General features: G+C 60.2%; 2 protein-coding genes across 2 annotated transcripts; one reads left to right on the top strand and one right to left on the bottom strand.

Annotated features, from left to right (window-relative positions):
* Positions 1-6922: 6922 nt before the first annotated feature.
* MFSD12 (major facilitator superfamily domain containing 12) lies at positions 6923-18361 on the top strand. Its single transcript, XM_026481053.3, has 10 exons — positions 6923-7339; positions 11359-11569; positions 13235-13373; positions 13467-13649; positions 13879-13971; positions 14050-14142; positions 14521-14691; positions 14768-14862; positions 15725-15855; positions 15967-18361. The coding sequence occupies exons 1-10, from the start codon at positions 7042-7044 to the stop codon at positions 15987-15989; spliced, it is 1437 nt and encodes a 478-aa protein (XP_026336838.1). The 5' UTR covers positions 6923-7041; the 3' UTR covers positions 15990-18361.
* Positions 16577-19610, bottom strand: TEKTIP1 (tektin bundle interacting protein 1). Its single transcript, XM_026481054.4, has 4 exons — positions 19295-19610; positions 17066-17304; positions 16850-16975; positions 16577-16755 (listed from the first exon to the last, which is right to left on the bottom strand). Exons 1-4 carry the CDS (start codon positions 19426-19428, stop codon positions 16577-16579), a joined length of 678 nt encoding a protein of 225 aa, XP_026336839.2. The 5' UTR covers positions 19429-19610.
* Positions 19611-20706: the final 1096 nt, after the last annotated feature.

The following is a 20706-nucleotide window of genomic DNA, read 5'->3' as shown; positions in this document are numbered from 1 at the left end:
TATATAGGAAGCAAGAAGGGGCAAGGACTTTCTTAGCAAGAGAAAAGAAAGGATTGTTCCCCCTCGGGAGGTCACTTTCCCTGAGCAGGGGCAGAGCAGGGGGTCTAATTATGCGGATTCTCTCCTTTTCCTTTGGGTCCCACAGGGAAAGTTCCCGACTGACCTATTAAGACTTAACATTTCTGGGGAAGGTTGAAGCTGCAATTAGATTATGTATGAAGCCCCACTTCAGTGACGTGGCCTAAGTGGCTCTTTTATGGGCCTGTGGTTTTTAACACTTGGAAGCACCTAGAACAGTACCTCTAGGAGCTGCTCAATCCGTATTTGTTGAATAAACAAGTGAATACAGTGAATTTCTCAGAGGCAAGGGCTTTGGGAAACAGCCTAGCAGTTCCTCAAAACATGCAGCATGACGTTACCATGCGATCCAGAAATCCCAGTCCTGGGGATACACCCTAGAGAATGAAGAACACACGTCCACGCAGGGACTTGGACACGAACGTTCACAGCAGCGTGATTCACAATGGCCGAAAACTAGAAACAACTTGAATGCTCATCCGCTGATGAACGGATAGACAAAATGTGGTCCATTCGTCTAACAGAATATTAGTGGCCATAAAAAGGAATAAATTAGGGGTGCCTGCGTGGCTCAGTCAGAGTAGCCTATGACTCTCGATCTCCAGGTGGTGAGTTCGAGCCCCATGTTAGGTGTAGAGATCACTAAGATAAATAAACTTAAAAAAAAAAAAAAAAAGGAATAAATTGCTGATTCATGCGACAACAGGGGTGAATCTTGAAAACCTGCTGCGCAGTGAAAGATGCCAGCCACAAAAGACCGCACATGTGAGGCTCCGTTCATACGAAACGAAAGGACCAGAACAGGCGAATCCATAAAGACAGAAAGTTAGCGGTTGCCTGCGGCTGGGGAATTAGTGGGGACGGGGAATGCGGAGAGACTGCTAGTGGGCATGGAGTTTCTTTTTGAGTGATCAAAATGTTCTAAAATTAGACTGCAGCGATGGCTGCATAACTCAATGTACTAAAAACCTCGGGGGCGCCTGGGGGCTCAGTCGGTTAAGCGTGGGCCTTTGGCTCAGGTCATGATCCTGGGGTCCCCTGCCAGCAGTGAGTCTGTTTCTCCCTCCCCCTCTTGTGCTCTCCCCCCAGCTTGTGCTCTCTCTCTCTCTCAAATAAATAAATAAAATCTTAAAAACAAAACACTTCAGAATTACACACCTTAAATGGGTGCATTGTATGGTATGGGAATTAAATCTCAATACACCTGTTTCCCTAAGAGGCGGCCCAGGCCGGAGTAAGATGACAGACCCAGATTCCAGACCCTGCTCTGTTACTTATGGGACACGCCACCCTTGCCTCTGTCGGCTCTGTTAAAAATAATGTAGGTGAGAAGTCCAACCTGGGAGATGAGGGAAGCCCCGCCCTCAAAGCCCCGCCTCTTTGGCTTGATTGACAAGGTGTTGCGCCAGAAACTGTCCTCCCCCTCCTAAGGAACCACACAAGGAATTCAGGGGTCTTCCTGTACATCAAAAAGAAAGGAAGTGCTTTGAGATTGATTTTTTTTTTTTTAAAGACTTTATTTGTTTTAGAGAGAGAGCGGGAGCCGGAGCAGGGGAGGAGCTGAGGGAGAGGGAGACAATCTCTAGCTGACTCCGCACAGAGTGGGGAGCCCGAAGTGGGGCTCGATCCCAGGACCCAGAGATCCTGACCTGAGCCAAAACCAAGAGTCCCAGGCTTAACGGACTGAGCCACCAGGGTGCCCCTGAGGTTGATTTTGAAAGCAATTTGCAGCTCCTTGGCATCAAGAAAAATATCTTGCTGCAAGGATATTCTCTAGAAAGAATAAAAGTGTCTTCGGTCCAATTCCCATGTGGTCCATACACACCCACACCCCCAGACAAGCTACATGTAAGAAGCAGCATTTATACTATTTGACTTTACAGCCTTAGTGCATTTACTTAGCAGCAGATCCTTTCTGCCCCGAAATTATAAATCTTTTTTTTTTTTTTTCAAGTAGGCTCCAGCATGGGGCTTGAACTCATGACCCCAAGATCAGGGGTCACCAGCTCCAGGGACTGAACGAGCCAGGTGTCCCTTGTTTTTTCTTAGCAACATAAAGGTTTCTCAATACCTAGCCCTCAGTAGGGGGGCCTGGGTGGCTCAGTTGGTTATGTGGTTATGTGTCTAACTCTTGGTTTCAGCTTAGGTTATGATCTCAGGGTCATGATCTCAGGGTCATGTTCTCAGGGTCATGATCTCAGGGTCATGATCTCAGGGTCATGAGATGGAGCCCCGGGAAGGGCTCCGCACTCCGCACGGAGTCTGCTTGGGATTCTCTCCCTTTCCCTCTCCCTCTGCCCCTCACACCAACCATACGCGCTCTCTCTCTCTAAAGTAAATCAATAAAATCTTTAAAAAAAACCCCGCAAAACCACAAAACCCTAGCCCTCAGTAAAACCAGTAACCACAGCCTTTAAAGTTGTAAATTTCGTGTTAGTTTCTTTGCATTCATCTCTGTGCCTCATTTGGAAAGTTGTGCAGTAGGAACCCAGGTACAGAAGCCCAGTTTGCAGTCCCAGAAATACAAGAACCATTAAGGATGAGCTTAAACTTCTGCTCTTGAAATTAATGTTATTTTGCAAATAATGTGCAAATTCCTTTCATTTGTACAAAATTAGTGTAGGTGAGACCACTGTACACGCCCCATGTTCCCCATCACCAGCTTGTTACACTTCTGACTAAAACGTTACGCACACGCACACGCACGCGCACGCTCGCACATGCACGCGCACGCTTGCACATGCACACACATGCTCACGTGTATGCTTCTGTCCGAGCGAGAGGCCTAGCTTGCACTCTCCGAGCAGACTGTAGACAACAGCCTGCAGCCTGGGACCCTCCCCTGCGCGGCCTCTCGGGCAGCACCCAGCGGTACCTCCTCCTTCCCTGGACAGACGGGGCCTGCGAAGCGCCGGCCCGACCTGCTGTCTGGGGACCCGCCCGTGGCCTGCTTTTCCAGGGGAGGTAGGAGGACACGGACTCGCTGGGTTGTGGTGCCTCCCGCTGAAATATGTCATGCTTATTTGCCAACACGAGGTAGTTCAACTCCCAGGAAGAATCACGATGCGGTTGGCGCTCCCGGGACACCCCAATCCTCCTTGGGCTTTATTTAGGGACAAATGTAACACGGGGCTGCTGTGAGGGGCGGGGACACAGCAGGGAAGCAGGGGTCACAGATGCCCAAAGGAAGGGGCCTGGGGCGGGGGCACCCTGAGGAGGGGGCACCCCGGCTGCTGCGGGACCCTCAGAAGGTCAGGGAGGTGGCCCTGAGCCCTAGATGTGTGACTTGAGCAATTTACCAAAACTGTGCCTCTGTCTGCCCCTCCGTAAAGTGGGCCGATAACTGTGTCTGCCCTCATGAGGTCGTGAGGGTTTAAGGAGCTTAATTCACGCTCTTCCTTAGCACTGGGGTCAGTGCCACTGGAAGTGGTGGCTGGTTTGGTCCAGGCAGCTTCAGAGCCTGTTGCAGAGAATTTTCTAGTACGGTGGCTGCCAGGGAACACTGGACAATGCTCAGAAACATGTTTGGTTGTGACGATTTGCAGTGGGGTGTGCCCCTGGCTTCTACAGGGTGGAGGCCAGGGGGCTGCGATGCATGGGACAGCCCCTCACCACAGAATCATCTCAGTCCTCACCTGCCTCACCTCCTTTAGGCCACCCCGAGACCCTATTCGGCAGTGCTACTGTCACACCCATTTCACAGAAAGGGAAACTGAGGCTTGGGGGCTTGCCTGAGACTCCCTGGGTTTGATCTTGGCTCTGGGCTCCCCCCACAGCCATCCTGGGGTCTAAGGAAGTTCCTGGTTGTTTCCCAGTTTCTAGGAATTCTCCCTCCCCTTCTTCCACCCCCTCCCCTCCCCCACCCCCACTCCTAGTCATCGGGAGGCTGGTCTGAGAGAAGATCAAAGCGAACCCCCCCTTCCCACCTGCAGCTGGTCCGGGGCCTCCAGGACATCCAATCGCCAGCAGGGGGTGGGGGGCAGCTGGGACATCAAAGCCAGTCCAGATCTCACCGGCCCCCAAGCCTGTCTCTATCCTGTCCCGAGGGCTGGGCATTCATCCTGCCTTTCTCAATCCTCCCTCGAGGCAGGACCTTCTCTGATCTTCCCTGAAAATCTCACCCGGGCTCTTATGGGGCATGTGTGCTCCGCGTTGGTTTCCCAAGCCCTGCAGCAGAGGCCTGCTTTGGAATAGATGGCCCCCATCCCCACCCCCATCCAACTTTTTATCTGCGTCTCCCCGCTCCTCTCAAAATCGTCCCATGGCTCCCCAGTGACCGGGAGGTAACGTCCAGACTCTGACTGCCGTTCGATCAGCCCTCCCGTGTCTGACTCTTCTAGCGCCAGCACCCACCACGGAGCAGCCGGCTCTGGCCCTGCTTCACACTAGGGGCTTCCGAATCTTTGGGGTTCCTGCACCGCCGAGCATGAGGCCAGATGCACTGAATGAGTGAGTCCAGGCAGGAAGGGAGGAAGGCAGGAAGGGAGGAAGGGAGGGAGGGACACAGCTCAGAGGCAGCTCCCCGTCAGGGTCTGCCTTGTTCTTGTCTTCCCCCCGCAGCGTCCAGGCTAGGAAATATTCACTGGCTCCCCCCCCACCTCACTCCCCCCCAAGGGGAAAGCGCAGAGATACGTTGGTGTTTCTGCCAAACGCCCCCCTCCCGGTGCTGGGGCTGTCGGAGGGATGCTCCTGGTGTGTTCCTGACCCAACGGGAGGCTGGTAAGAGTAAACACCGGGTACCTTTTCTCCGCAGGTGGGCCCTCCCCTGCCCGAGAATAAAGAACTCAAAGATGCTGCAGATCACGCGGGGAGCCCAGTTTGGGTCCTGAATCTGCCTCTTGTTAGCCGCGTGCCCTCCGGCAAGGGACTTCTCTAAGAGCCTGTTTTCTCTGTAAAATGGGCAAGAAGTGGTGTAAGATCCCCTAGGGATGTGGGATGAAAGGAGACGAGAAACGTAAATACAAAGCTTAGGTGAGGGGCCCGGGCTGGCTCAGATGTGGGGCGTGTGACTCTTGGTCTCGCGTGACTCTTGGTCTCAAGGTGAATTCGAGCCCCACCTTGGGGGTAGATGACTTAAATCAATAAATACGAACTTTAAAAAAATGTTAAAGAAACTTAGGCAAGTATTTTTAAATGTCGTGAAAGCTGAGGCGAGAATTTAAGTCACTTTCATTCCCTCTGGAGAAACAGAGAGAGAGCATGCCCGGCAGGGAGGAAAGAATTGAGATTCTTGTCTCTCCTTATCTCCTCCACAGCGGGGACCTCTTATCTCCCCACTCCCCCGCTAGGTTATCTGGAGTCCCTATTACCCCACCCACACCCATTTTTCAGGCCCATTTTCAGTAAAAAGTAAGTAATGCGGTGGGTGGTCTGCATCAGTGTGGGCTGCGGGCTGGGAGCCCCTTGGGCTGCCTGAGCCTCTGGTTTGTTAGTGGGTTCCTGTCTGTTTCCCAGTTCCTGTCCGCACTTTTGAATCTCTGCTCTGTGCCCACCATGCAATCACGGAACAGGGATTTCTTGAGCTCCTATGTGCCGGGCATTGGTAACAGTGATCCAATCCCTGCCTTCATGGGATCATAGTTCAGTGGGGGACAGAGTTACAGCCGGGCTGAGGGGGAGAGCAGACAGACATCAGGGTTATGATGGGGGCAGCCCAGAGTACTGTGTAACTGACAGGGGAGGAGGGGGTGATGAGAAAACTTTCTGGCTGAGACTATTAAGAGCTAACAATTATATCACCTTTTTTTTAAGAAAAAGATTTTATTTTATTTTATTTTTAAAGGACTCTCTCATCCAAGGTGGGGCTGGAACTGACGAACCTGAGATCAAGAGTCGCACCCTCTATGGGCCGAGCCAGCCAGGCGCTCCTATCTGACTTTTAGTTTACATTATACCCATTCTAGACCTGGGAAGACTGAGACCCCACAGAGTTAAAAGACTTGTGCCAGCTGGGACAGCTAGGAGGGAGTGGGGCTGGATCTGGACCTCAAGTTTCTGGCTCCAGAGTGCAGGTGTTAAACCGCTGCTGGAGGGGTGGGGGGCGACTGCACTCAAAGCTTGGAGGAACTTGAAACCGCTTGCTGGTGACCCAGTCGTGGGAGGGCCGGTGGAGGAGGGTGGGGAGGACTTCTGAGCGCAGGCCTCGGGTGGTGTCGCATGCACCTGACTCACTGCGTCCCCGAGCACGCCCTCCCAGCTCTCCGGGTCTGTTTATCGCGTGTGAAATGGGAGACACTCGCTCCGCTTCTCTCCCGGCTTGGGTGAGAAAACCCACGTGGGGCATTTGGCACAGTCAGCGCTCATTAAATGCCAGCTGGTGTTATTATGATGATTACCCCCATTATTATCCTTAATAACTAATTAATTAGAACTAATGCGTCCTCTTCGCGTCCGACTGGGTCTTTCCGGGCCGGGAAGTTAGCGGACCCGGAGGAGTGGAGAGCTCAGGCTCAGAATTCTCCCTCATCCCCCACGCCCCCAGCCCACCCTGCAAGCCCCCAGCCCACCCTGTCCTCCCGCGCCCACACATTAGGCTTCGTAAAGCTGCGGGCAGGCTAGGGCGGCGTGGGCCTGAAGGCAGGAGTCTGGGTGTGGGCGCCCCTTGCGTCGCCCCCAGCCGGTGAGGGTCCCACTAACGCCAAGGTGAGCCGACTGGCGCTAGGACCGTCCCAACCCGTCGGCGCAGGGCGTGGAGGCCGGACTGGCCCCGGAGGCCACGCCCTCCCCTCTGGTTATTGGCTCTCGGGCCCCGGCGCGCGGCCCCGATTGGTGGAGGCGGCCGCCAGCATTCCCCGCCCCGCCCCGCCCGGGCCTTAATCTTGGGTTCGGGGCCGGGCGGCCGCAGGCGCGCTAGGCGGGGCGGGCTTGGGCGGTGGTGGGGACAGAGCAGGGCACCGACGGCCCGCGCGCGGGGGTCTCGTCTGCCGCGCGCCAGACCGCCCGGCCAGGGTGCGGAGCGCGGCCATGGGCCCGGGGCCCCCGGCGGCCGGAGCGGGGACGCCGCCGCGGCCACTGTCGCTGGCCGCGCGTCTGAGCTACGCCGTGGGCCACTTCCTCAACGATCTGTGCGCGTCCATGTGGTTCACCTACCTGCTGCTCTACCTGCACTCGGTGCGCGCCTACAGCTCGCGCGGCGCCGGCCTGCTGCTGCTGCTCGGCCAGGTGGCCGACGGGCTGTGCACGCCCCTGGTGGGCTACGAGGCCGACCGCGCCGCCGGCCGCTGCGTCCGCTGCGGCCCCCGAAAGGCCTGGCACCTGGTCGGTAAGTTGCGACCGAGCCTCCTCTCTCCGACTGCCTGCGCCCTGGCTTGTGCCTCTCCCCTCCGACTGCCTGCCCCGCGGCCTTCCCCTTCTGCCTGCCTGCCCCAGGGCCTGAGCCTCCCCCAACGCACTGTTTGTCCCGGGGCCTGAACCTCCCTCCTCTGCCAGCCTGCCCGCTCCAGGGCCTGAGCCTCTGTTATCCCCTGCTGGCCCCGGGGCCTGAGCCTGTCCTATCGCACTGCGTGCCCCGGGGCCTGAGCCTCTCCTATCCCACTGCCCGCCCCGGAGCCTGAGCCTCTCCTATCCCACTGCGTCCCCCTCGGGCCGAGCCTCTCCTATCCCACTGCTGGCCCTGGGCCGAGCCAACCCCCTCTGCCTGCCCGCCCTACGGCCTGAACCTCCTCTGTCCAGCTGCTCGGTACCCTTCTTTTGCCCCATCCTTGACCTCCTACATCTCTCAGCTTAACTGCTCTGTACTCCTTCTGTCTGCCACCTGACCACTCATGTGACCCTCCAGTGGCACTTCCCTTTGTCTTTCTGTCTCACTCCCATGGGCACCCGAATCCTCTCTGGATTGGGTCTGACTGCCTGGTGCCACCCCCATCAGTTGGCCTGGTCCGGCTTGGCTTTTCCATTTGTCTGTCTGGGTGACCACCCAGGACAACTCTGTTCGAGTGAGGGTCAGGCTGCCTGGAGCCCCTGCTGTCAGTCTGTCCGTTTCTCCAGTGCGCTCCTGCCCACCCTCTGCCCCATCACAGGCAACCCACTGCTTGGGAGGGTTAGGGGTGCTGCGCTTGGGAACCAAGACTTGGGGCCAGGTAAGACGGAAGAGGCAGGGGCCTGTGCATGTCTGGCTGAGGAGGATGGGGTCTGTGGGGCTAACAGGGCCAAGCTGTGTTCTGGGGGAGTTGTCAGAACATCTCTGTTGGTGAGGGGAGGAGGCGGGCCCCCCACGAGCTGGAGTGTCCTGCCCAGTGCACACCCTCGATAAGGCCTGCCTCCCAGCATCCCTTCTCTGCTGCCATGGATCCTGGGCCCTGAGATTAGCCCCAGGCACTTTCTCTGCTCTTCTGTCCCTGGCAGGAGTGCCTGCTGCATCCTGGGCATTTCAGGAGGCAGGCACAGGAATCCTGCCCAGGCCTGTGAATTCTGGGTGGCAGCTTTCTGGAAGCCAGGGGGGGCTGACTGATGTCTCCTTGCCCTTGGGAGCAGTGCAACGATTCGCCCGGGGCCCTGGCGAGTGCCGTTTTTGCAGGGCGCAGCCCTCCCAGTGGCCCAAGTGGCCGGATGTCAGGTTTCTCAGGCCCTGAGGACACCCAGGCTGCTCTTGGGTCACTTTAGACTGTAGCAGCCAGGGAGGGAAGCAGGGAGAGACAGGAGACCAGACAGACTGCTGATCACCTCCTCCGAAACAGATGTGAAAGGTGCCCGTCTTTGGGCGGATGTTGGGATTGCTTGCAGAGCTGAGCCCGGTCTTCCATGGAGTTTCGTTCATAATAAGTAAACTCTTGGACAAATACACAAGATAGCTCCTAGGCCTGACAGGTGAGAGAGGTGGGGGGTCTTCTGTCTGCGGCGGGCAGGGGAGACACCCCTGAGGCGGTGGAGCCAGCTATGGGAAGGTAGCCTGGCAGCGGACGTTGCATGTGCCGCCAGGCCTGTGTGCCCCTCTCGTAGGTGGGAGGGTCCACCTGACGGCAGAGGAGCAATCCGAGTCCCCCAGCAGAGGCAGGGGTTAGGCACCTTTGTAAATAAAGAACTGAAGGCTTTGTGTTTATGTAAAACAGGCCTGGGGGATAGGTGTCCCTACTGGACCCCAAGGCCTCCGCCTGTACCCCTTCTCTGTCTCTGGGTGAGCATGTGGGGAGACCCAGGAGGATCAGTGGAGAGAGGAAGTTGGGGACAGCATGTCTTGGCCTGATAAGGTGGCTTGAGTGAAAGTCACCTTGGAAACAGTGCCCACTTCTTTTTTTTTTTTTTTTTTTTGGCCCCTGAGCCTCTGGGTGGTGGGTTCGCTTTCCCCCTTATCAGGCTGTCTGGGCTCGCCTGCTCTAGCCCAGAGAGGACCCTTAGAGCCACACATGGATTTTCCCATGGGGTCCAGATTGGGGCACGTGGGTGGACTGGGTTTCCTAAGGGAGAAGCGGAGCTCTGAGGGAGAGGACATTAGCTTTGGGGATTTGAAGGATGACTAGGAGTGGGGGGGCATTCCGCCCCGTTGAAACAGCTGTGCGGTGTGACGTAGCACAGCTTTGAAGCTGCCCAGGCGGGAAGTGGCTGAGGGCTATAGGAGCTCCCACTTCCCTACATTAACGCTTGGTTCTCATGCTGACTTTGGGAGGCGGGTATTTTCATTGTCTGTTCTGCAAAGTGCACTCCAGGGAGCCAAAGTCACTTGCCTGAGGTCCCCCGGCCAGGCAGCCTCATCCAGACAGTGGTTAACTTGGCCTGGCCAGCTTCGGGGTGGATTCTGGCCAGGCCAGCACATTCTTCTGACCAGAGTCTACATAGTTTGTGCCTGGCCCTGAGGTGGCCCCTGGGCCCCCCCGGGCATGAGCTCAGGATGCCCCTCCCAGGCCCCAGTTCCAGAGAAATACCAAGGAAGGGTGCTTTTGCTTTCATTTCCCCATCCCAGGACTGTGGAGGTGGCCCCAGGGTCTGGGGCATGAGGTCCAGAGCTTGGAGGGAAGAGGGTAGGCCAGCTGCCAGGCCCAGCAGGGGAAGGGGGGAGAGGGTGCTGAGCTGGGCCTGGCCTGGCCGAGGGAAGGAGCATGGCTCAGGGCCCAGCGGCTCACGCACTGAACCTGTGTCCTCATCTGGAAAGTGGGGAGAATAGTAACACCCACCTCCTGGTGCTGTAAGTGGATGACATTAGTATAATTATTCACTCGTCCAAAGGAAGTGTGTGTGCCAGGTTCCGTGCCAGTGGCCAGGGCCCCAGAAGTGACCTCGAGAGACCTACTGCCCACCCTCCCAGGGCCGGTCTAGTGGGGGAGGCAGGCAGGAAACAAGCAGAGACAAAAGAGTCCCTGTGTGTGCTAAGACACGTGAGAAGAAAGCCATGTCCAGACAGTGTCAGTGCAGGGAGGGGACTGCTGGTCACTGCGGTGGTCAGGGAGAGCTTTTTTGAGGAGGTGGCATTTGAGTTGAGTCCTGAGGCGTGAAAGGATGTGAGGGGAACAGAGGGCACAGCTGGTGCAAAGGCCCTGGGGGAGGACTGAGCTTGGTGTGCTGGGGCCGGGAGGCAGCCTGTATGGCTGGAGTGGGGGTGGGGGGTGGGGAGTGGGGAGGGCAGGTCCTGCAGGGCCTGTTGGCTACCCCAGGGACTTGGGCTTCTTCTGAGGTAGCAGGTTTTTCCAGAAAGAGACCCCTCATGAGCTCTTAGGGACACTGGGGCTCGGGGAGGGGGGGCAGGGTCTCGCCTAGCCTTGCGGCATCACCTGACCTCCTGACTCCTGGGAGCGTGATGGGAGGCTTGGGAGGTGGTGGCGGCGGAGGCCCGGCCAGGAGGGGGGAAGGGGAGCTGCGGGCATAAATGGTGTGTCTGTGGCGGTCAGCACTCCAGGTGACCCCACAGGTGCTCTGTGCTTCCATTTCCCCACCTGTCACCAAAGGAGCACCCCTGGGGAGCCCCGTTCTTGTCCTTTCTTATCACTTGGCCGTAGGTCCTGGCCCCGCCCTTGTACTTGCAGCACGTGACCTTGGGAACACGACACCCCGTTGTGTGTCTCAGTTTCCCCGTCAGACACTGAGGGCACATAACCTGAACTGACAGGTGGAGGCCAGGCCCTGCTGTCCTCTTGGGCTGCAAGACCTCGGGGGGACTCCAGGTCTCTCTGCCTTGGCTTCCCCATTTGTCCCAGGAACCGTTCCCTGGGGAAGCCGTGGGCCGTGGACTCTCACCCCCCCGCCCCCCGCCCGTGTGACTGTGGGAGGGTCCCCACCTGGTCAGGCCCTGGGGGCCCGGGGCTGGTGTGGAAAGGCCCTGTGGCGTGACCTGCCCACTCTGCTCATCCACAGGCACCGTCTGTGTCCTGCTGTCCTTCCCCTTCATCTTCAGCCCCTGCCTGGGCTGCGGGGCAGCCACGCCCGAGTGGGCCGCCCTCCTCTACTACGGGCCCTTCATCGTCATCTTCCAGTTCGGCTGGGCGGCCACGCAGATCGCCCACCTCAGCCTCATCCCGGAGCTCGCCACCAACGACCACGAGAAGGTGGAGCTCACGGCCCTCAGGTACGGCCCCGCACGTGCGCAGCGGGCCAGGCCGGGCAGCAGGGCTGGGCTCTGCTTGGCTGCGTGGCTCTGTGGCGCTCAGCCCGGCTCGTGCGCCTGTAAGGTAGTGTATGAGCCGTTGCCGCGTCAACGGAAGGCCGCGAGCTGGCCGCTTCAGACGGCACGCAAGCTCGTGGTTTCTGTGCGTCAGGAGTCTGGCTCTGCTTAGCTGTATTCTTTTTTTTTTTTTTTTTAAGATTTATAAGAGAGAGTGGGGGGAGGGGCAGAGAGGGGCAGAGGGAGAGAGAATCTCAGACTCCCCCCTGAGCGCGGAGCCTGATGCGGGGCTAGATCTCGCAACCCTGAGATCATGACCCAAGTGGAAGACCAGGAGTCAGACGCTTGAGTGACTGAGCCAGCCAGGCGCCCCCCCACCTAGCTGTGTCTTCTGCTCCGTGGTCTGTCTGGAGGCCCCCATCAGGGCGCTGGTTAGGGCTGGGGTCTTAGCTGAGGGTTAGGCTCTTGTAAGGATTCCCTGATTGGGTCAGGCCCACCCAGGGTAATCTCCCTTAATTATAGCGGTAGAATCCCTTTGCCTTTGCCACAAAATGGTACCTCAGCATGGGAGTGACATCCCGTAATTACAGGTCCCCTCCCCCAGGGGAGGGTTTAGACGGGGTGGGACCAAGGCCTTCTTGGAATCCTGCTTGCCACGTGTGGATACAGCTGGCGCTTGGCCTGTCGACTTGCTTGAGGTGCTGACGGAGGTTCTCCTGGATAGGATGGTAGGAGCATTTGTGGAGTGTTGCCGTGTGCAGGCACATTTCTCGGCCCTTCGCGCGGATTACCGTCTTTAATCCTGCCAAGCCCGAGATCGTCACGTGCCCTCTCGAGGGGGTTTGCGCAGAGCGCGTCCCGGCCGGACAGGGTGCAGTAGGAGGAGAGTAGAGCGTGTCGTGTTCCCGGCGGAGGGGCCGGAGCTCAGGGAAGGGCTGGCCTGCTAAGTGTGCGCTCCTCCTGGGGTTGTGCTAGCACCTTCGCTGGGGCCTTGCCTTCCCCACTGTGGCCCGTTTGGCCCCAGTGCTGCCCAGCCTGGCTCCTCCCAACCCTGCCTTTGAGTTCCGCATTACCGTGCAGCGCGGCAGGCGCCAATGACGGGGGTTGCCCAATGCCCAGGCCCCGGGGCCCTAGCTGGGGGGACGAGCCTCTGGGGCGTCTTCTGCCTGCAGGCACTTCCCTGCCAGCCTTGTGGCCTCTTCACTTTGATCTCTGGACTATTGTTCTCAGTTTCAGAAAGGGAAACTGAGTCCTGGTGTGAGATCCAGAGGCTCTGCCCCCACACTCCCAGCCCTTGGAGGGACACCGCTCTGGGACTACAAGCAGGAGCGGCCCCAGATGCTTCTAGACCACAGAGCCCTGGCTCCGGTCAAGGCACAGGATCTGGGAACCAAGAATCCCATATCCTGGCTTCTGAGCATCTCAGGTCTTCACAGAGTCTCTGTACCTGCGGCCTGGGCAGCTGGGATGTCAGGGTGGAGTCATGGGTCAGCCGTCAGTCATCAGATAACATGCAGCTAGGGCTCTCCTGGGGCCACCCAGCGTTTGCTGGCCGAACTCCCCACCAGCCAGAGATTCTCTGGATGCCCGAAGTGGCTTTGGCCGTGTGCTTTTCCCCGCCCCTGCCAGGTACGCCTTCACCGTGGTGGCCAATATCACCGTGTATGGTGCCGCCTGGCTCCTGCTGCACCTGCAGGGCTCGCCGAGCATGGAGGTGGCCCGGGATGTCACTGACCAGCTGGGGGTCCAAGACGTGCAGGTGTTCCAGGTGAGCGGGGCCCGGGTGGGACACCCCTGTGGCCCCGAACCAGGGCTCGGGCTGAGAGCGCTGCCGCTGACCCCTCTCCTGCCGGGTCTCCAGAACCTCTCGCTGTTGGTGATCGGAGTTGGAGCTGTCTTTTCGCTGCTATTCCATCTGGGTACTAGGGAAGGGCGCCGGGCTCCGGTGGAGGAGCCGGACGAACACAGCCCGCTGCTGGCCCCCGTGACTGCCCGGCCCCTGCTGCTCTGGAAACACTGGCTCCGGGAGCCGGCCTTCTATCAGGTGGGCTGCTGCCGTTGGGGGGCGGGGTGGAACGGGGCTGGACTCCCTGCCCCTCACCCACCAGGTCCTTTCTCCATGGGGCTGTGGGCGGGGATGGCAGACACGGGAGCAGACAGCCCCTTTGCCGTCCTCCCTCCGTCCCCGCTGTCCGCCCCGCCGGCCAACCAGGCGGTCACCACGAGCGGCTCAGGGGCGGGGCTGACCCGAGCCTTCGGGTTCCTGCCCACAGGTGGGCTTGCTGTACATGAGCACGAGGCTCATCGTGAACCTGTCCCAGACCTACATAGCCATGTATCTCACCTACTCCCTCAACCTGCCCAAGGTGAGCTGGGGGGCGGGGCAGGGCCCGGGCCCACGGGGCCCCTCCCGCCCCGTGCCCACGCTCGCTGTGCCCCCACAGAAGTTCATCGCCACCATCCCGCTGGTGATGTACCTCAGTGGTTTCTGCTCCTCCTTCCTCATGAAGCCCGTCAACAAGTGCATCGGGAGGAACGTAAGCGGGCAGCGCGGGCGGGGGGTGGGGGACCCCACAGCCGAGGGCGCCTGGGACTGTGGACCGCGGCGTCTCGCCCGTGCTGCCCTGTGCCTGGCTTCTGGCGCTCTGGGACTCCGTGCTGCCCAGGGCAGTGGTGGCGGTGGCACGGACCGCCGGATCTCTGGCCAGTGCAACTAAGGAACGCAACGTGTCACCGTGTTTGATTTTAATGGATCTGCGTCGGGCCGCGGGCAGACCCGTGTCCAGCGGCAGCTGCGTGAAGGCTGCGTGTGCTTAGCGCCCCCGGCCGCAGGACCCTCCGAGGTCCGAGCTAGGGGCGCCGCAGGGATGGTCCCCCTGGCTCCCCTCCTGATGATGGCGCGGGCTCCTCCGCAGCTGACCTACTTTGTGGGGCTTCTGGTGATCCTGGCCTTCGCCGCCTGGGTGGCGCTGGCGGACAGGCTGGGCGTGGCCGTGTACGTGGCGGCTGTGCTGCTGGGCATGGGCTGCGCCACCATCCTCGTCACCTCGCTGGCCATGACGGCCGACCTCATCGGCCCCCACACGGTAAGGCGGTGGGCGGCGCGGGGGCTGGGGAGCGGGCAGGGCTGCAGGTGCTGACCTCCCTGCTCGCGTACCCCAGCACAGCGGAGCCTTCGTGTACGGCGCCATGAGCTTCTCGGATAAAGTGGCCAACGGGCTGGCAGTCATGGCCATCCAGAGCCTGTATCCCTGCTCGTGAGTGCCGTTCTTTCCTTCCTTCCTTCCTTCATTCAGAATGTGCTGTGCGTGTGGAGTGCCAGGCACTGCCCCGGGCCTGGGGGTTCGGCACGGACAAAGGACAGCACACGGGTGGGGCTCGCACACTGGGGAGACCCGCCTGTTCCTGACCTGTGGCACCTGCCTGGCTGTTGTGAGCCGGGGAAATGGGCGTGGGTGGGGCCGGGGCAAAGCCAGAATCTGTGTTCAGACCCTCGGCACCTAGGGTTCCAGACCCAGATGGTTCTAGACCACTGAGTGGAGACTTGTAGAAGCCTAGAGCTGGGAACAAAAGCCCATCTGTTCCTCTGTCCTCATGGACCTGGGGGCAATACCAGCCCCTTTAATAAACGCATAACTGTATGATTCAAACCAGTGGGAAGGGGGTGTAGAAAATGCTACTTATGGAGACTTGTCTGGGGCAAGAGGTCAGGGAGGGCTTCCTTGAGGAGTTGACATTGGACCTGAGACTGGTCAAGCAGTTCCAGGCAAATGGGGGAGGAAGCACCAGTGCAAAGGTCCTGTGGCAGGACTGGGCTTGGCGTGTTGGAGAACAGTGGCGGGGGGGCGCGTGTGGCTGCAGCGGAGTGAGTGAAGGGCAGGGAGGGGGTGGGGCAGGTGTGCAGGGCCTTGGGAGCTGAGGGGATGGTGGTGGTCCGGGCAGGTGAGGGTGGGGCTGGACCAGCTGAGGCAGAGAATGGGAGAGGACAGGGCAGAGGTGGGACAGGGGCATGAGTGGTTAAGCGTGACCCCTGGTTCTGGCTACCCAGCAGCTGAGCAGGAGGTCTGGGCTGGAGGGTCCCGACAGATGGCAACTCACCTGCTTCTGCCCTCCCCCCAGCTTGGAGATTTGCTGCAGGGCCTGCATGGGCTTCTACCGCTGGGTGATGGTGGCCGCCACCGGTGGTGTGGGCGTGGCCGCCACCCTCTGTCTGTGCAGTCTCCTCATCTGGCCGGTCCGCCTGCGGAGCTGTGAGTCCTGAGTCCTAGCCTTGCCCCACCCCCGCGGGCCAGGGGCTGGAGGGCTGGGCCCGGGGCAGGCCCCACCCTCCCTGACTCCACCCCCACCCCTTTCTCCTGCAGGGGACCCTGGAGCCCAGCCCTGACGCCACACACACCATGGTCCCCATCCTGTGCACATGAACTCTGTACATTCCAGGCCCAGCTGAGGCCAGGAGCAGCCCTCCCTCCATGCCACCCCCATGTCCCATCCCTACCCCTCCATCCTTGCCTGGCTGTGGGGGCAGGATGGTCAGGATCCTAGACACGGAGCTCAGCCCTCTGGGATCCAAGGGTGCACCCGGCTCACCCCTCACCCCGGGCTCAGCTGCAGTTTCCTACGGGCCGCCAAGTCTCTCGACCACGGCGCGGTCACAGCCTGACATGAGCCTCAGGCGGGGGTGGGGAGGAGCACGTCCTATGCCCTGTGCCCAGGCCACTGCTGGCCACAAATAAAGAGCCACCCGTGGGTGAGGACTGTGGCCTCAGCTGTGTGCCCGGAGCCCAGAGTGGGGCGAGGACAGCTGGTACTCCCTGAGTCTGCCTCTGGCCCAGTTTTGGTCACCTGGGTCTTGGTTGGTGGCTCCCTTTATCTGGCCGCTGGACCACCCAAGGCCCCCCTGGGTCCCCAGAGGTGACGGATGCACGGGGGTGGGGTCCCCGCAGAGGGTGGCGTTGGGCAGCATGAACTTTATCAGTGGATGGGCGTGTAGATGGATGGGGGCCGCTGGTTGGTGGAGGGGCAGTAAGGTTCCAGGTCCCACTGCCGGTAGCTCTGGGTGGTGTAGCGCGGGCGCTGGGGCGCCGACAGGAATGGCACGTAGTCAGACCCCTGCCACGGTGTCTCCACCCGGTACCGGTGCCTGTTGACCACTGTGGGGCCGGGACCCAGGTCACCTGCTGTCCCCGGGCAGTTTGAACCCCAGCCGAGGTGGCCTTGCTCCCCCCGACTGCCCCCCCTCCTCACCGTATTCCTTGCCCCGGATGGGTCTGTCTTTCCACAGCGTGCTCCCCCACCGCGTGCTGGGGGCCCTGTACTGGGCAGGGAGGACCGGGTCATACCAGGCGGTCTCCCGGAGGTGCTGGGTGTAGGCTGTGGGGGGGTGGTGTAGGAGGTCATCTCTGGCCCTTGCCCTCCCCTTGGGGCTAGCCTGGGAGGGGGGTGGCTGGGCTGAGCACTCACCCGAGGGTATGTTTCGCTCCTGGTGGCTGTGACATCCGTGCCAGCGGGTGTAGGCCTCGCGGTACGGGCTGTCCAGGGCCCGCGGGAGCGTGTACCAGGCTTCGCGGGACTCGGAGTTGGTCAGGCCGGTGTACCACAGCTGGCCGGCTGCATCGCGTCCCATGGGTGCGTACTTCCAGTGCACCGCCTGCCTGATGGCTGGTGTCCAGCGGGGCCCCTCCAGGGACAGGTAGTCATCGCTGAGGGCGTAACGGCAGGAGACAGAGGCTGAGCCTGTGGCCCTCCCCTGCCCTAGAACGGGCCTTCCCACCCTCTGCCCTGCACTGCCGGCATGCACACTCCCGGCCCAGGCTGGCAGAGGAGTTGGCGGGGGGGGGGGGGTGCTGAGCCCTGTAGCCCCTTCCCTCCAACTTCCCAGGGCCCTCATTAAACCTTTTACTATTTCAGCACTTCTGGCCCATCCCCCCAGGGACACGGTGGCCGGGGGAGCGCCTATGCCAGGAGGCCTCTACTGTCAGAGCCCGTCCTAGGCTGGGCATTAGGATGGCTTCCCTAAGGAGGCAGCCGCGGCCCAGTGCCGGTGGATGTACAAAGGCCCTGGGGCAGCAGGGCACAGTGTAAGGAGCGGGGGCTGCGGAGCAGAGATGGGAGTATGCTAACAACGATCAGGGTCGAGGGGTGCCCGGTGACGCAGATGGGGGAGCGTGCAACTCACGATCTCGGGGTCCTGTGTTTGAGCCCCATGCTGGGTGTAGAGAGGACTCAAAAATCTTAAAAAAAAAAAAAATCGAATCTCTATGTGGTACCATTAAAAATAAAAATGGAAACACCCCTGCAAAGGGGAAAGGAAGACTGAAAAGTGAAGGAAACCGCCAGAGCTGCTGAAGGTGCGGCAAACTCGCTTAGGCAGAAGCCTCAAGTGGCCGGAAGGCCTGCTAGGAGCAGGGCAGCCCGAGAGGACAGGACAGCAGGCGCAAGACCGTCCCGGGGAGCGGCTGACAGCAAGCTCTTTCACCTGCTGGGCCGGGCCCAGAGTTCTCACTCCCCTGGATCTGATCAGATCACGGAAAACTGGAAACCCACACGTCTCATCGAGGTGGGGTGAGCCTGGAAGGTTCTGGAACATCAGTCTCGGGAACCTGACACACACTGGGCTTGCCACGCACTCAAAGGGGAACTTCACGATCATCTTGTGAAGCGAACTGTAACGTGCACAGGATTTGTAAAACCCGAGGACGATGGTCTAACCTAACAGTGACAAGCAGGTCTCTATCAAATAAATGTCAGTTTAACAAATGCAGAGCAGTGTTTTTTTCCAGCAATTAGAGCTGGAAAAAAAAAAAAAATACAAAACCGAAATGAACGCCTGCTTGGTCCACAATCCAGAGATTTCCTGCCCTTTGAAACAGCCTGAGGTAAAGGCCCGTGTGTGCCGCGGCCCCTGCACCTGGGTTTCCAGCACATTCTGCTGTCCGCTCCAGGGCGGGTGCCATGCGTCCCCCTTCTGCCCGAGAGCTCACCTCTGTCATCTTACAGCTGCACCGTCCCCCACTATGGTGCATTTCCCCAGTGCACTGGGGTCAAAGTGCCCCCCGAGTCCATGCCCACCTGGTACCTCAGAACAACCCCCTTGGGAAGGGGTCTCCACAGACACCGTTGCTACACTGTGGGCCTCTGGGGCTGGGCTGGCCCTCACGCAGTGTCTGGTGTCCTTGGAAGGGGGAGCCCAGACAGAAGGCTCTGTGATGCGGGGGCAGAGATCCGGGTGACATGTGCTCAGGGGGCGCTGAGGACCTCCAGAAAGGCCCAGGAGAGCTGCTCCCTCAGGCCCCAGAAGGAATCAGCCCTGCCGACCCCTTGATCTCTGACTTCCGGCTTCCAGAACTGGGAGAGAAGAAATCTCTGTGGTTTAAGGTCACAGAACCTTGGCCTGGAGTTGTGGGAGAGCAGCTGCGGGAGACCCGTGGAGAGAGCTAGTCAGTTCTGCCGGCCGTGCCCGAGCCCACAGGGGTCCCCTGACCTGCGGTGCCCGCGCCCTGCTCTGGCTGCAGGCGGGGAGGTACCAGGTGCAGGTGGGGCCGGGAGATGCGGGGAGCGGCCGGGTTAGGATGGGGTGAGGGTAACAGCACCAACATGCCCTCACTGAAGAGTAAACGGCACTCAGGCCAAACCAAACGCCATCAGGCCCGAAACGCAGAGGTCACGCATGGGGCTGTGGTGGGCGCTCACCGGTACAGACGTGCTGGGAAATCTGCTTCGAGGGTCCCCAGAGGGACGTAGGGCCAGGCAGCCTCCCGCCGCAGGGTCTGCATGTCTGCCTCTAGGTCCTCAGGGGCTCCTGCCTGGAAGGCCTGTGGGGCCATTGTTGACAGCGACAAAGGCCGCCCTCGGTGTCCTGGCAACGGTACTGGGCAGCGCTGGCCCCCATCCAGACAGCTCCCTCCCACCCCCGGCAGAGGACGGCAGGACGGTGGAGCCAGGCGGGAGGGGGCACGAGTGAGGTGGTGGTCTCGAGCCCCTGGCCCCCCACGCCCAACCTGGGGCTCCCACCTCTTCTTCGCCGGGCCCCCTCAGAGCACCCCCACGGGCTCTCTGGGCCGTGTCCTCCGGCGCACCCTTCCAGGAGCTCCAGCTGGGATCCCCCCCCACGTTCCCAGCCCTCCCTCCTCGCCCCCAAGCCCATTCCTCCTCTGCTGCTGGGGTACACTCAGAGCGAGACGCGCGGGCACACGCACAGCAGCTCGGTTCACGGTCCTCAACCGCACGGAGGACGCACAGGCCACGGTCCCCCACACGTGGGCACGCCCCTCGGCCACAAACAGGAGCGGGGCCCCCACACATGCTGCCCTGGGGACAGACCCGAGCCCACGACGCTCAGGGAGGGAACCAGACACAGAAGGCCACATGGGATGTGAGTCCATTTATATGACATGTCCAGAACAGGCTCCTCCATGGGCGGGAAGGGGACTTGCGGGGGAGGGGGAGTGACAGCTGATGGGGACGGGGTTGCTTTTGGGGTGATGGAATGTTCTGGAGCCAGACACGGTGCCAGCACAACCTCATGAATGTATTAATCACTGAATTACAAGCTTTAAGATGGTAAATTGTATGTTATGCACATCTTACCACAGTAACAACATAGCAAGAACTCCAAGATCTGCCTGCCCCCCACTTCCACCTACTCCTGGCTGTGGGGCAGGGCCACCTGCTAGCCTCCGTGCCGGCCCTGCTGGTGGGTCTCATGGGAAGTCTCCCTGCCCTCTCGGCACATACCCAGGGTTCCCGCCTTCTTGGGGTACAAGCCCGTTGTCCCCATGGCCCCCAAGGCGCTGCAGCCCCAGTCCCATCCCCTCCCCCACGCTGCCCAGAGCCTCTGCAGGGACTGTGCCCTCTGCCTGCAGCATCCCCTCCGCCCAGGTTCTCCCTGCTCTCCAGGCCCCTGATCACACGGCTCTTCTCGGGCTCTGGGTTCAAAGGTGCCCTTCCCCAGGGCCTCCTGCCACCCGCCCCCTGTCCCAGCCACACATGCTTCTCACGGTCTGCCACAACTGGGGCCCGGAAGGGCAGGCGTTGTGGCCTGGTGTCTCCGGTCCCCACTGCCCTGGACAGGGCTCCTTCACCTACAGGGAAGGGCCTGGGTG

This window comes from Ursus arctos, unplaced genomic scaffold (assembly GCF_023065955.2).
Source record: "Ursus arctos isolate Adak ecotype North America unplaced genomic scaffold, UrsArc2.0 scaffold_14, whole genome shotgun sequence".
Classification (NCBI taxonomy): Eukaryota; Metazoa; Chordata; class Mammalia; order Carnivora; family Ursidae; genus Ursus; species Ursus arctos.
This window is presented reverse-complemented; position numbering and strand designations above follow the sequence as displayed.

What these genes read in the sequence shown, in the direction of transcription:
- TEKTIP1 (XM_026481054.4), bottom strand. Translation starts at nt 19,428, where the DNA reads ATGGCCCCACAGGCCTTCCAGGCAGGAGCCCCTGAGGACCTAGAGGCA. An exon ending in GGAGCGAAACATACCCTCGG is followed by an intron (nt 16,976 to 17,065) that starts GTGAGTGCTCAG and finishes ACCCCCCCACAG; the next exon opens with CCTACACCCAGCACCTCCGG. An exon ending in CATCCGGGGCAAGGAATACG is followed by an intron (nt 16,756 to 16,849) that starts GTGAGGAGGGGG and finishes CCGGCCCCACAG; the next exon opens with TGGTCAACAGGCACCGGTAC.
- MFSD12 (XM_026481053.3), top strand. Translation starts at nt 7,042, where the DNA reads ATGGGCCCGGGGCCCCCGGCGGCCGGAGCGGGGACGCCGCCGCGGCCA. An exon ending in AAGACGTGCAGGTGTTCCAG is followed by an intron (nt 13,374 to 13,466) that starts GTGAGCGGGGCC and finishes CCGGGTCTCCAG; the next exon opens with AACCTCTCGCTGTTGGTGAT. An exon ending in CAGAGCCTGTATCCCTGCTC is followed by an intron (nt 14,863 to 15,724) that starts GTGAGTGCCGTT and finishes CCCTCCCCCCAG; the next exon opens with CTTGGAGATTTGCTGCAGGG.